At 31.7% G+C, this 13560-nt stretch overlaps 2 protein-coding genes across 2 annotated transcripts in view; both read left to right on the top strand.

The window, feature by feature from the left end:
• Positions 1-13560, top strand: part of LOC143053675 (E3 ubiquitin-protein ligase TRIM71-like) — a 63164-nt gene that overhangs the window by 20880 nt on the left and 28724 nt on the right. The window lies entirely within an intron of this gene.
• Positions 8575-13560, top strand: part of LOC143055128 (uncharacterized) — a 29646-nt gene continuing 24660 nt past the window's right edge. The window contains exons 1-2 of the mRNA XM_076228269.1: positions 8575-9387; positions 10710-10778. Of these exons, the coding sequence (XP_076084384.1) occupies positions 8621-9387; positions 10710-10778 (836 nt within the window). The 5' untranslated portion in view covers positions 8575-8620. The remainder of the gene's footprint in view (positions 9388-10709; positions 10779-13560) is intronic.

Below are 13560 nucleotides of genomic sequence, written 5' to 3'. Positions count from 1 at the left end.
TACTTTTTGGACCTTTTGGATTATAGCTCTTTATCTTTCATATAAACTTTGGATTTCAAATATTTTGGCTACGAGCATCACTGAAGAGACATGTTTTGTCGAAATGCGCATGTGGTGCAGAAAAATTGGTGCCGTTAATGTTATTACTACCACTGGGTCGATGCCTCTGCTGGTGGACTGTTAGTCCCCGAGGGTATCACTTGGAAATAAATAAATAAATAAATAATCTTTATTTAAATTAGAACAGGTGAGATGAAAAGCAGTTGGAAAGGGATTAACTTATCAGATACACACAAAGCAGAAAGATAGATAGCTTAAAAAAGCCGACCGAATGTGTCAGGGTATTTATACATTCCAACATCAAGATATTAAATATGTTCTGAGAGTACTCACAGCTACTGAGAGTTAGCTTGAATTCACAAAGAACAAAACAAATCATTCATCTGCGACTATAAAAGCAACCAGTACCAATCCAACATCCAATGGTCTTACTGTAAAGACGTCATTAACATTTAGAGGAAAAAATGAACAAAATGAACAAATTTAACAATAATGTATATTAGTTCAGGGAAATGGACGCCACAATAAACTGTGGCACATATAAATGAATCAAATTAACAAATAAAGAAAAAAGAACACACACAAAACTATATAGCTAACAAAAGCTAGATATTCAAATCTTGATACCGGCACAAAAATGCAGCGACATTCACAAGTTGTTTTTTTAATAGATCTAGTGCCTTCCCTTTATACCTCTACCTTATAAGAAATAAACGAACGAACATCAATTCTCACAAGACCAAAACCGTTAAAAGAAGTCCGAGTACGAAACTAGATAATGTTCCAAAAGAAACTAATCAAAATGACAAAGATCAACATCAAATAACAATTAAAAGACTACGAGCAGGTATAAACATGCCTGCCCCACACCTTCACCGACCGTGCAAGTGCTGTATATCCAGTCTAGGTTGTTAAAAACTTCCATCATCAACCTCCGTTTAAATAATTGACGCAAAATCATTTAATGTAGATCGATCTTTTAACACAAATCACCTTATACCATATAAATAGGTAATACTCTAATCGACGTCCAATTATGATTTCGTAATGAAATAAAATAAAATTGCAATTCGATGACCAAATAAAAACACTTTAACATGGCTAATGGATGTCTTTCAAATTGTTTCTTAAATCGATATTCATTGTTTATGTTATCTGATCGACATTCCTTTTCTGGACCTGCTGCAACTACGTCAAAATTTTATTTCATAAAACAACTGTTCCATTCCAGATTTAATACAAGCATTTTCCTAATGCAATTGTCATAAGAAAAGAATACAATACCTGAAATCTTGCAAATTTAAAATAATTATACTTTTCAACACTTGAATGCACTTCTTTATTCTTTCCATTGATTGCGACTGTATATTGCTCCTAAGTTGTCTTTCTGGTATTCTTGCCTTTTGGTTTTCGTTTCATTATCTGAGGTTATCACATATTTTTTAATATTTTTTGAATAATGACAATAGGACCTGAAACGACTTTCCAAATCACTACTACTGAGCTATGTTTTATCAACTATACAAGAAAAAGTTATGAAAAAATAAATATAACTATACTTTTGTCTTGTATCATTTGGTAGGAAGAAATAGTGACGAATTTTGTTAATGTCTACTATCGGTTCCATTTCTTTTTGGTTTCTAAATTTGACTCCTTGTATCCACCATGCAAAACTTACAGGAGCCCACTGTGATCCAACACTACGAATCAAATATTCTAAAAAAAAAGTACATGTTTTTCATTGTGTTTACCTCTTCAGAATGTTGAGCCGGTTGTTTTTACGCCAAGTCTGGACACTTAATAACATCCTATACAACCAATAATGATTATCATTTAACTTAATTGTTTTGGTTATCAAATGCATATGTAACCGAAATTTGTCTGATGTGCATAATGCCTTTTCAACACTGCAGAGTTTTCTATTATGTTCAGTAGATTTTGATCTGTTTTTCCTGTTGCATCTGCAATAATTAAATTAGGATATCTGAGTTTGAAGATCATGTTATTACTGTCATGTTTATTCATATCTTGTGCCATTGATCGCCTTGAGGTAGATGCTCTCACGCGTTTTGATATAATCGATCAGGATGTTAATGTGTAGTTTATGTGGCCATATATCAAAGTTAGATTTCAATCAAACGTCAAGTCTGGAAACCAAAAGGAACAGTTACTTCGTAGTGCGGGGTAACAGTCACATGAAATAGCCTTTATTTTATTTCGTCAATGCAACGTTGTATCAATTACGAACGACTAAAGTTGTAACGAAAATTGTCAGTTTTGTTCCGAAACTGCAGATTTATGATCTTTGTAGATAGTATATACAAGTGTATCCACCAAAATTATCACTAGAGTGTGGCGAGGTATTTGATAAAAAATGATGTGTGTGTGTGATTTTGCTGCGTTGCTTCATTGATTTCACCCACATTTAATTCTTTTGTAGTTTATTGCATTGTTGTACTGTCGTAAATTAATGGAAGTTTGTCCGTTGTCATGTTGTGGTGTACATGTTGTTATGTAGTATTATATTATTGAATTTTTCGAAAAACTAAGGATTTTCTTACCCCAGGAGTAGATTACCTTAGCCTTGGCACAACTTTTTGGAATTTTGGGTCCTCAATGCTCTTCAACTTTGTATTTGTTTGGCTTTTTAACTATTTTGATCTGAGCGTCACTGATGAGTCTTATGTAGACGAAACGCGCGTCTGGCGTATAAAATTATAATCCTGGTACTTTTGATAACTATTATTTATGTATTTCGCTGGACTTCATTTGTACTGTATTCCTGTCACGTAATGGTGTCACTTCAGCGGTATTTTTAACATTGACATATAAGCGAGAGGTTTGGCTAGCCAGAAAACAAGGTTCAACTCACCAATATGTGCCAGTTGAAACCAAATATTCCGTTTCTATGTTTGTTGGCGTTAGTTTTTGTAGCAGTTCAGTGTTTCTGTTGTTCTGTTGTTTTCCCCTTATAGTTGACGGTTTTTCACTCGGTTTTGGTTTGTGAACCGGATTTTTTTTTCGCGGAATCGATTTATGACTATTGAACAGTATTTACTCTTGGTTTTTTTTAATGGGCATTTATAATTATTAAGTATATACCATTTCCATTCTTTTAAAGGTGTAAAAATCTGAAGTTTGTTAATAAATCCATTTCCGGCCAATATCGAAAGTCCTTCGGGGAGTTAATTCTAAAATAAGCAGTTTTTATCAAATGGTCATTATGAAAAAGAAAGAAATTAAAGTCCTTAGATATTTCAATATCAAATTAATACATGGTAATTAAGGAATAACAGTACTGTTGTTTGAAGAGTTGCCACCGTCAATTGTAGATTTGACGGTCACAAATGCAGTTTTACTGGCGACCCGTAGCGGAGACAGTAAAACGGAGATTTGCGACCGTCAAATAAAAATTCACGGTCGTAACTCTTCAACTACAGTACTGTTATTCCGATTCTAATGCATTACAAAAAGAAAAAAAACGATAAAACTGTCTAAATTTGTCAAATAAAAAAAAAAATCCGCGAAACTTCATGAATGATTTTGGTACAAAGACGTCATGGCTAAACGTGACGTCATACAAATGAAAACTTACAAACTGAAGTTTATTACGTTACCTGTACGCTTCAAATTCGGATAAAATTACATTAAACGGCGAATTCGAGGTAGGTGTTGTTTTATTTTCAATTATATAGTAGTAATCGAACATTTGTTGATTCATCAATTTAAAATGGCGGGTCCCTCCTTAGTTACGCCTTGTCAACTGTGGATTTGACGGCAACTTTTAGCCAATGAAAAAAATTGTTACATCCACATTGCATTAGAATGTTCATTGCACCGCCCGATAGTGGACACAATTCACACTTTGATTTTACACCTACTTCACATGTTTAAGATTTGTAGTGATGATATAAATAATTAGAAATGAATGCTCAATTCAAGTTTTTCTCTTTCCCTGTTCTATGTGTTTACATTGTCACAAAAAGTAGGTTTCATCGTCGATTATATTTCGCATACACAGTGATAGTATACATCTGTTAATTTCAGTTCCAAGGTTGTGTACGCTACACACATTTTAGCTTTACCAGATCGATCATACTTCATAGTTATTTAATCATCATGGAATGTACCTACATTTCCCCATCCTTGAATCTTCACAGATACTATTCATTGGGAATCAAATGGTTTTGTCAAATATGATCTTCTTGGTCTTTTCTGAAATGCGATGATGTAACTACAAGATTTTGTTTTATTTATTGGTGTCCAAGAGAGATATCATTATAAGCATTAGGGAGACACGGGACAGTCTTTTATGTTCCGGAATTAACTCAGGTTGCTGTGAGTAAATTATGCGCTTAAGAATGTTCAGACATAACAAAATAATGCTGATTTCAGTAACAGCGATATGTTCTCATATCAAAACTGATAATGCCAAACACCATGCTTTCGTAAAGGAACATGTAGATGCGAGGATACATAATATTATACAAAAATCAAACTCGAACTTCGTGGTTTCCGAATCTAATGCATTCTATGTAATATTTTGAAAAGTTTACACCAAAATGTGATTGGTTAGAAACGTCCTACGCAATTGAAATTCAGTCAATGACGTGACGTTGTTTTAATTTTGGGGTACGAACAATGAAATAATCCATCGTCTTACAATTCTGACTCGGCCTATTCCTATAACATAACAATACATCCACGTATACAACATCTGTTTTGAAGATTAGCTTTTTCACCTAATAATTTTAAAATCGTATAAAAGATGACGACAAATGAGAAGTAGAGTTAAGTTTCAAGCCCTTTCTTGATTCCTAAACTTGATCACATTGGTTTTAACATTATGTATCTATTAAATTAAAGCATTCTTATATTTAAAAAGTATAACAACAATACCAAACTCACACTAGTTAATATTTCAGTACATGAGTAAAAGATGTGTGGCATACGTGTATCAAGTAATCCAACGACATGAATATTCAAAAACATCCAGAAGTCAACATTTAGTATGACTATATGCAATTCCAATGTACAACAACATTGACTGAAATGATAGCTTACTGAATAGTGCTAGGTGTGTGCTTATCTTATAAGATTTCCAGATAGACTTTAAACCGTAATATTCAAGAAATCGTTCTACATTGTTTTAGAAAAATTGAACACTTGACCAGAAATAAAGACAGACCTATAGATCAATAGATACAGTTGGTAAAAACAAATATATTTTGACAATATATAGCAGATAAAAATATCAGAACAAATGAGTATGTTGAAATTTGCCTTACATCGACACATCGCGTAATATAGCTAAGTGAATTAAATTTCAATAATAGATAATGTTGACCAACCCATCTCAACATGAATTGTTTCGCGTGAACTTTCACTGACTGTATCCCCCCTTTGTAACCCAGTCGACACTACACTGGTTGGTTCCACTGTTTTGCCATATTTTCCTTGAATGTAAACTCGAGATAGAGGAATATTATTTTTATAAATTTCAAATTATGAATCGTACGTACAATGTTTCAGAATTGACTGTCACAGTAATAATGTACAGACCATCTACTATTCCAGTAGATGTCTTAACTTTGTTGAATATTATCACTTTGTCAGAGGAAACGTTCCCACCTTCGTTCCAGGCAGTGAAGGCTACTGAAAATATGCACAAACATATAACATGTATTACTTTCAATTACGTCAAATCTTAAACCAATGGTAAAGAATGAAAAATTAAATGTTACTTTGTCGGTTCCTGCATTTCCACAGCAACATATACAGTTCTGATTTCAATAATATAACATGCAAACTTATATCCTTTTAAACCTATTATTGTGTCATTTATCCTTTTAAAACTATTATTGTGCCAGTACTTCGGTACTGGCATGAAAATACGGATTTTTTGTGTTATTAAAATTTGCTGTTACAAAATATTAGAAATTATTATAAATTAAGGAATGTATCTCCCTCATGCAAAGCTCTGATTCCTTTCACGGATTTGGCTATACATTTTGGACCTTTCGGATTATAGCTCTTCATCTTTTATATAAGCTTTGGATTTCAAATATTTTGGCCACGAGCATCACTGAAGAGACATGTATTGTCGAAATGCGCATCTGGTGCAAGAAAATTGGTACCGTTAATTTTATTATGATATGAATGTGTCATTAACATGTCTTAATTATATACTCGATTAAACTTACAGTTCTACGTATATTGTAAAATAAAGGAAATTTTATTGTATAACAGGATGTTGTGACAAAAATTCCTTTTGTTTATATTTTTTTATGATAAATCGTAGTATAATTATATTTCAAAGGCTATATCTATCGCACGTGATGAAATGTCAGAATACAAGAAAGCTGGTTAACTCTTAACAAAACTTAGAATTGTTGAAACACTAAGGCTTTTCTACCTCAGGAATAGAATACCTAAGCTGTATTTGGTAAAACGTTTAGGAATTTTTGGTCCTCACTGATGAGTCTTTTGTAGACGAAACGCGCGTCTGGCGTAAATTTAAAATTTTAATCCTGGTATTGATGAGTTTATTTGTAACCACTGGGTCGATGCCACTGCTGGTGAAGATTTATTTCCCCGAGGGTATCACCAGCCCAGTAGTCAGAACTTCTGTGTTGATTTGAGTTATCATTGATATGTTCATAATTATAAATTGACTCTTAACAAAACTTTGAATTTTTTAAAAACTAAGGCTTTTCTACTTCAGGAATAGATTACCTAAGCTGTATATGGCAAAACGTTTGAAGAAAGCCGACACTTGTTTAAAGCCCAGGGATTCACGTGCAGTTTTCACCAAGCAGAAAATATCAGAAGGTAACATAACTTATGCATGTTGCTAATGATTTTGAATTATTCACTTTCTTTATGAAAATAAAAAGTTGTGGTTTTTTTGAATTTATCTGACGTATGCATACGCTAAACTAAAAAGACGGATGTCATGATTATGATCAGTAATAAATCGCTTTGAAGTTATTTCATGTTAATTTGTCTATGTTCATTCTTTTTTTCAATTTTTTTATTTTTCAAATACTTTGTTAGAAACACAGTTTTTCAAATATTTGCATATGTTCCTTTAGTACCAAGATGACGACATTATGTAGTTTTGAATCATTTGAATCATACCTAGACATAATTATTAAGACTTGGTTGGATAGAATACTATTCGACATGCTATTACATTTTTGTAAATCGCTTTTCTTTCTTCCATAGATATTTCATAACAATATTTAAAGAAAAAAAAACGTTGCACTGTCTAATGACAAGCACACCAGTCGTAAATAGTATGTATTCAACCTTTAAGTAATACAATGTACCCTAAGTATACTGATGAGCCTGACGCTGTAGTTGTTTGCACCACAACAACACTCATTTGTAAATAATACGTGTGGGGCCATTAACAATAATCACAAAATTACCAATTGTCCAAAAAAAAGAAAAATATTCCAGATTATGTCACCGGGCCGGATATTTTAATTTCTTATCTTTTTAATTGTATATAAATATTGATAGTCATTATCATAATAAAAATGAAGTTGAGTTATGAACTGACTCGCGCAAATTGTAGCCATTGTTAAGCACAACCCTTTGTTTTAAAAAGGTAAACTAATAAAAAAAAACGAATCTGTAGAAAATTCGAAACGGAGCATCCTCAACCAAATTGGCAAAATCAAAAGCTAAAACACATCAAATGGATGGGTTAACAACTGTTATTGTCCTGACTTGTTACAGTCATTTTCCTTTGTAAAAAATGGTGTTTTTTTGTATCTTTCTTTTAATATGTAATATTTGTAACAATATTCAACGAGTTCTGTTTCTGCATATGACATATACTTGATTGCTTTCCAAAAAATATTAATTATTGAAGTCACAAAAAAACTGACCTCCAGTGAAAATTTAAACCGGAAAGTCAATAATCAAATGGCAAAAATAAATGATAAAAAACATCTAATGAATGGACAACTATCATATTTCTGATTTGGTAAAGGCATTTTCAAATGTAGGACTTCAGGTTCCTCAAATTCTTTTGAAACAGAGGAGCATTAATGGCAGATGTGGTCTTTGGAAAACAACAAGACAAAACGGTATGAACCGAGATATTTCATTACATACGGTTTATTTGAGCGTCAGTAAAGTGTCTTTTGAAGACGAAACGCGCGTTTGGTATACCATATTGTATTCATTTTTATTTACTTCGAGGTATACAAGTGTAAACTGGAAGTAGCTCGTGTTATATTGTGTGATAATATATGTATTTAAAGTATTATCTGATTAGATATTTGATATGGCATCTATAAATTTTTAACAACAAGACCATTTGCTTTTATTAGGTAGATATTATTTAATCCTAGTAAAACGTACATTTAAAGTTTTCAATATCTTGTAAATATTTGTAGATGATATTTTATTTATTGGTTTATTTTTAGAAAGAGTGCACATGACAAAAGTCATTCATAAACACTAGTTATCGTTCTTGATTTAAATTTAAATTTGTTGTCATGTGATACAATCACCTTTCATACCTGTGATTTTATATCAGTACAACATGGCTCAGGCTGCATCTAAAACATGTGAAATTTGTGTTAGTGCTCCTGGATCACAATATTGCTTGGATTGTGAGCAATATTATTGTGAAAATTGTAAGTCGCTGCATAAAAGGCAGAAGATATCGACAAACCACCAGTTTCAAAACGCGTCAGAACTCATCCCGGAAGGTAAATCTAGATGTAGTCAACACAAAGAAGAACTCAACCTAATGTGTAATACATGCACTGTACCAGTATGTACAAGTTGTGTGACAGGAAATCACAATGGTCATAAATTTTCTAAATTGGTCGATGTAATTGCTCAATTACGAGGGGAAAACGAAAAGAATATTCGGGACAAGACCAATGAAGCAAATCAAAATATAACGAAAATTGAGGTTAGCTTGAAATCGTTTGATAATGATGTAGAATCTGTCATAAAAGCTATCACCGATCAAAGCAACAATATTAAACGCATAGTTGATAAATCTGTTTCTAAGATGATTGCCTTAGTAAAAGAACAATCAACGAAGGAGAAAGATAAACTAATGAAGATTTTATCTGCTGCTAAATCCACACTTGTTGCTGGACAGAACTTAGATAAGAGAAGACAGAATCTAGATAAAACCAGACCTGATGAAACTATGGTACAACAGATCAATAAGATGAAAGAAGAGATCAGCAAACTAGATATTGACTCTCTTCCCGAGTTTCCAAAGATATCCTTCGATAGTAAAGCAGTTACTGAGGATGACATTAGGCAACTAATCGGTTCATATACTTTAAGGTAAATATCTAAATTTATGTTTTCTGGTTTTTCGAAAACCGCGAATGACTGTAAAAAATATCTTAATGTTTATTCATAGTGTCAAACTATTTAAAAATGAAAACAATTATTTCAAGCCTTGAGTAAAAGACCGGAATGTCTTGGTCCAGAGATCTCCATCAACAAGCCATTCTTTATATTGACAGTATAAACTATTTATCTAAAGGTAGTAAATAATGATCATTACTATGAATGCTTAACCGAAATATCTTTCTAAAACAATACAACAAAGGATTATTATTTCGCTTTCAATTGTTTTCTTTATGACCTTTGATTGCCTTATAAAATTACCAGGTGTTTTTACTTCAAATCGAAACGGACTCATGCGTTTTCAAGAGTAACACTATTTTTTATCTCATGACAATTCTTCAATTGTTAGGTTTCGTCTCTTATTTTCTATAATGTAGTTTTTTTTTCTTTCGTCGATTTTTTTTAAGCTGTATGACAACATCTGTATATTTACCCTTCTCCAAAGCGTCATCTCAAAGAAATATCAGGATAACTGCTTTAGTTCGTCAGTTGCGCATTTCGTATACACAAGTACCCTGGGTCTCAAAACTGTTGGAGATTTAAATCAATCAATCATACTTTTTATTAAAAAATGAATAACAAATCTTTCTAAAGACATCTGTGAACCGAAGTAGAAAATCAAGTATGTTTCTAATATTTGTAGATCTAAGTATACATGGTATAGATAGGCTATTTTCACAAATTAAAATTGAAAAAAGTGAAGCATGTTCAATGAGGACAAGAGTCTACAATATAATTAAAGACACAGTTTGACTTCTCGCAAGTCATTTCATTACCACAATAATTCATTATAAACTATAAAATGTGAAAAATTAAAATAATACACCAATTACTTATTTATCCACCCATATGTCATAACAACTCATAGTTTTGTAAACTTTACAACAATATTCTACTTTCATTGATAATAAAAGTCATACATGAGTCCGTATCTCGTTTTTTAATATTTAAATAAGGAATTAGTTGTGTGAAAAAAAACCTTAACATATTACTTTCATATCCAGCATATATCAAAATATCTCAGAGATGTCTAATCTTTTTTTCATTCCACTTTCATTGGTAAAACAAAATCATACATAAATCTGTATCTTTTTTAAAATATGCAGTTTTTCTATATCTTGAAAAATACATAGTTTTTAAAAGAAATATAATTAACATATTTCCTATACATTCAAACAGAAATTGACAAGAAGAAGTTTTTAAAGACATTTATTGTCATTTCGAAAATGGTGAAACAATCTTTTTCATTTTAGTGGATGTTCACCAGTCAAAGAAAAAGAAAATCAACAACATGGATTTCTATACAGATGTTCATTATGTGGGTAAGTTCTGAAGGAAATTAAATAGATCATTAATTTTGATTCCGGTCCATACACTTTAGATACATAAAGGCATCTGAAATGAAATTTGTTACATGCACATGTATAAAAATTGCGGTTTTTTATCCAACACAATCATAGGTTTGAACGTTGTTTTCAATTTAGACTTGTTTATATAAATATATAACTGTAGTCAATTACATCATTATTTCTTACATTAATGTACAGGAATTTGTTTTTTGATATAATGCGTTTATTAAATGACTGTTTGCAGATACGTGAGTCTAAACAAATTAATTTCGACACATTTTTCTTAACCCGTTTCATTTGATGTCGTGGGAAACTTGTAGACTTGTAAAGTTATTCAAGAGACGATTCTGGACTGCATATATTCACCTTGTTTTTGTCGCAGAGAAAATCAATTGCATTTTAAAATATGTTGGTTTACAGTATTAGCTATATTTTCAATATAAGCGATCGATCAGACATTTGTGTCGCTTAAGTTGGATAGGGTGACTTAATTAAAATCTTTAGAGTTTAATAATTTGTCAAAATGTAGTTTTAATCATTCTTTTTTTTTTAGATATATGTATAAAAAACTTAATTGCACACTACAGGTTGAGCAAAATTGTCAGATTTTGTATACACGGAAAATCCAATTTTGTGTGATAAAAAGAAAACTTACATTATGGAATTTTAAGATAAAATGCGATAGCTCTTCTATTCAGATTAAGAAAAAATGGGTCACCGGACTTATTTTATTGCTTAAAATCACTTCATTTGAGTTAACTCTCTCCTACTATCTGAGTATCTCCCGTTATGCAGCAAAGTTGAAAAAAATGAATCAAGCAAAACATTTTTTTCTTCAGAAAATACATCCGTAAAAATGATAATGAACATTATTTTCTATATGAACAATATGAAAAGTTTTACACATGAATTACATAATTATACTACTCTCAAAATTTGCAAATTTCATTTTCAGATCTTTACTTAGTGTTTTTGTTAGATGTATTTCTATTTGTATCCATTTGATGAGGAAGGCCTTTTTCAACTGATTTTTATAGTTTGTTCTTATTTTGTACAGTCACACCACTGTCTGAGGTTAAGGGGGGGGGGTGGTCCCGCTAACATGTTTAACCCCCCCCCCCCCCACATTCTGTATGTATGTTCCTGTAATTCAGTGGTTGTCGTTTATTGATGTGATACATAATTGTTTTCGTTAATTTTTTTGTACCTAAATTAGGCCGTTAGTTTTCTTGTTAGAATTGTTTTACAATTGTCATTTCGGGGTCTTTTATAGCTGACTATGCGGTTTGGGTTTTGCCCTTTGGTGAATCCCGTACGATGGCCTATAGTTGTTACTTTCTGTGTCATTTGGTCTCTTGTGGAGAGTTGTCTCGTTGGCACTCACACCACATTTTTTAAAAATATATTTTCTCTGTATTTTCACAATTTCTTTTTATTCTTCGAGTTTTTATATTTGCATTTATGATGTTGAAATGTGGTCGTTTGGTTCCACACAACAAAACAGGACATAATACATTTATTAGGTAAACTCTGATTAACTTTGTTTCACATAATACTAGTGATTTATGTTATACCTCACATCCCTAAGATGTCATGTTAAAAATTGGGTTTAATTGTTGGTTCTCGGGGGCACCATAAGATACAGATGCTGCAGTTCAGTTCTTTGGTATTTACATATGTCAAAAATAGAGGTACAGCAGTAAACATCGTGTTATTAGCTTAATCACTATAAAAGCAAACAAATATATAAACGAAAAATTACCATGACACAATAACACGATGAGAGCATGCGTTAGTACAGATAGATCCACGGCATATGCAACAAAGAAACACAAAAAGGTATATAAACAAAGTATTAGCTCGTCGGGCATGTCCTTTAATACTAAGGCTTTTCTACCTCAGGCATAGATTACCTTAGCTGTATTTGGCAAAACTTCGAGGAATTTTGGTCTTCAATGCTCTTCAACTTCGTACTTTATTTGGCTTTTTTACTTTTTTTGGATTCGAGCGTCACTGATGAGTCTTTTGTAGACGAAACGCGCGTCTGGCGTATATACAAAATTTAGTCCTGGTATCTATGATGAGTTTATTCATAAAATGTTATTTATGTTTTGCTTTGCAACCACTAGTTCTCTATTGATTGTTATTGGAATGTGCTTTATTTCTTTTTTGCCACTTGGTTCAAAACTAGTGTAAAGCAATGAAATAGCACATAATACATTATGTATGAAGACAAGAGTCAATCAAAGGCAACAAAAACCCAAGGATTAAAAATACAGATGGATGCACTATTTTACCTTATCACATGTTATATATATTTTGAATATCAGTTATTTCAAATTAAATATATTTATTATCGTTTAAGGACAGAAAATATTCTACCTGACAAATATTCGTAAGTATACTATTTATATTTCTACAAGCATATATGCGAATAGAAGAGTTAATGCTATTTTTACTCAAAAGTTTGAACCAACTGTGTCCTCTTTTTACGAGCCGCAATTACACCTGTGCATTTTAATATTTAAAGTGTTTATTGCCACAGCAATATTTATGTTGTGATTTTTTTACGTTATTATTAATCTACATCCTGCTTAAGACCAGACCAGTAGAAAATGTACATTAGTATGACAAGCATACTGTATTATGTGTCAACTTTTTATAAAAATTAAGAAACACTTGTGGTTTTCCAGTATTAAAATTTCCAAAATACACTTAGAAAATCCAAAACTTAAACTAAATTTAGTGAGCAAAA

Source organism: Mytilus galloprovincialis, chromosome 12 (assembly GCF_965363235.1).
Source record: "Mytilus galloprovincialis chromosome 12, xbMytGall1.hap1.1, whole genome shotgun sequence".
Classification (NCBI taxonomy): Eukaryota; Metazoa; Mollusca; class Bivalvia; order Mytilida; family Mytilidae; genus Mytilus; species Mytilus galloprovincialis.
Note: the sequence above shows the minus strand (reverse complement) of the source record. Positions and strands in the feature narration are given on the sequence as shown.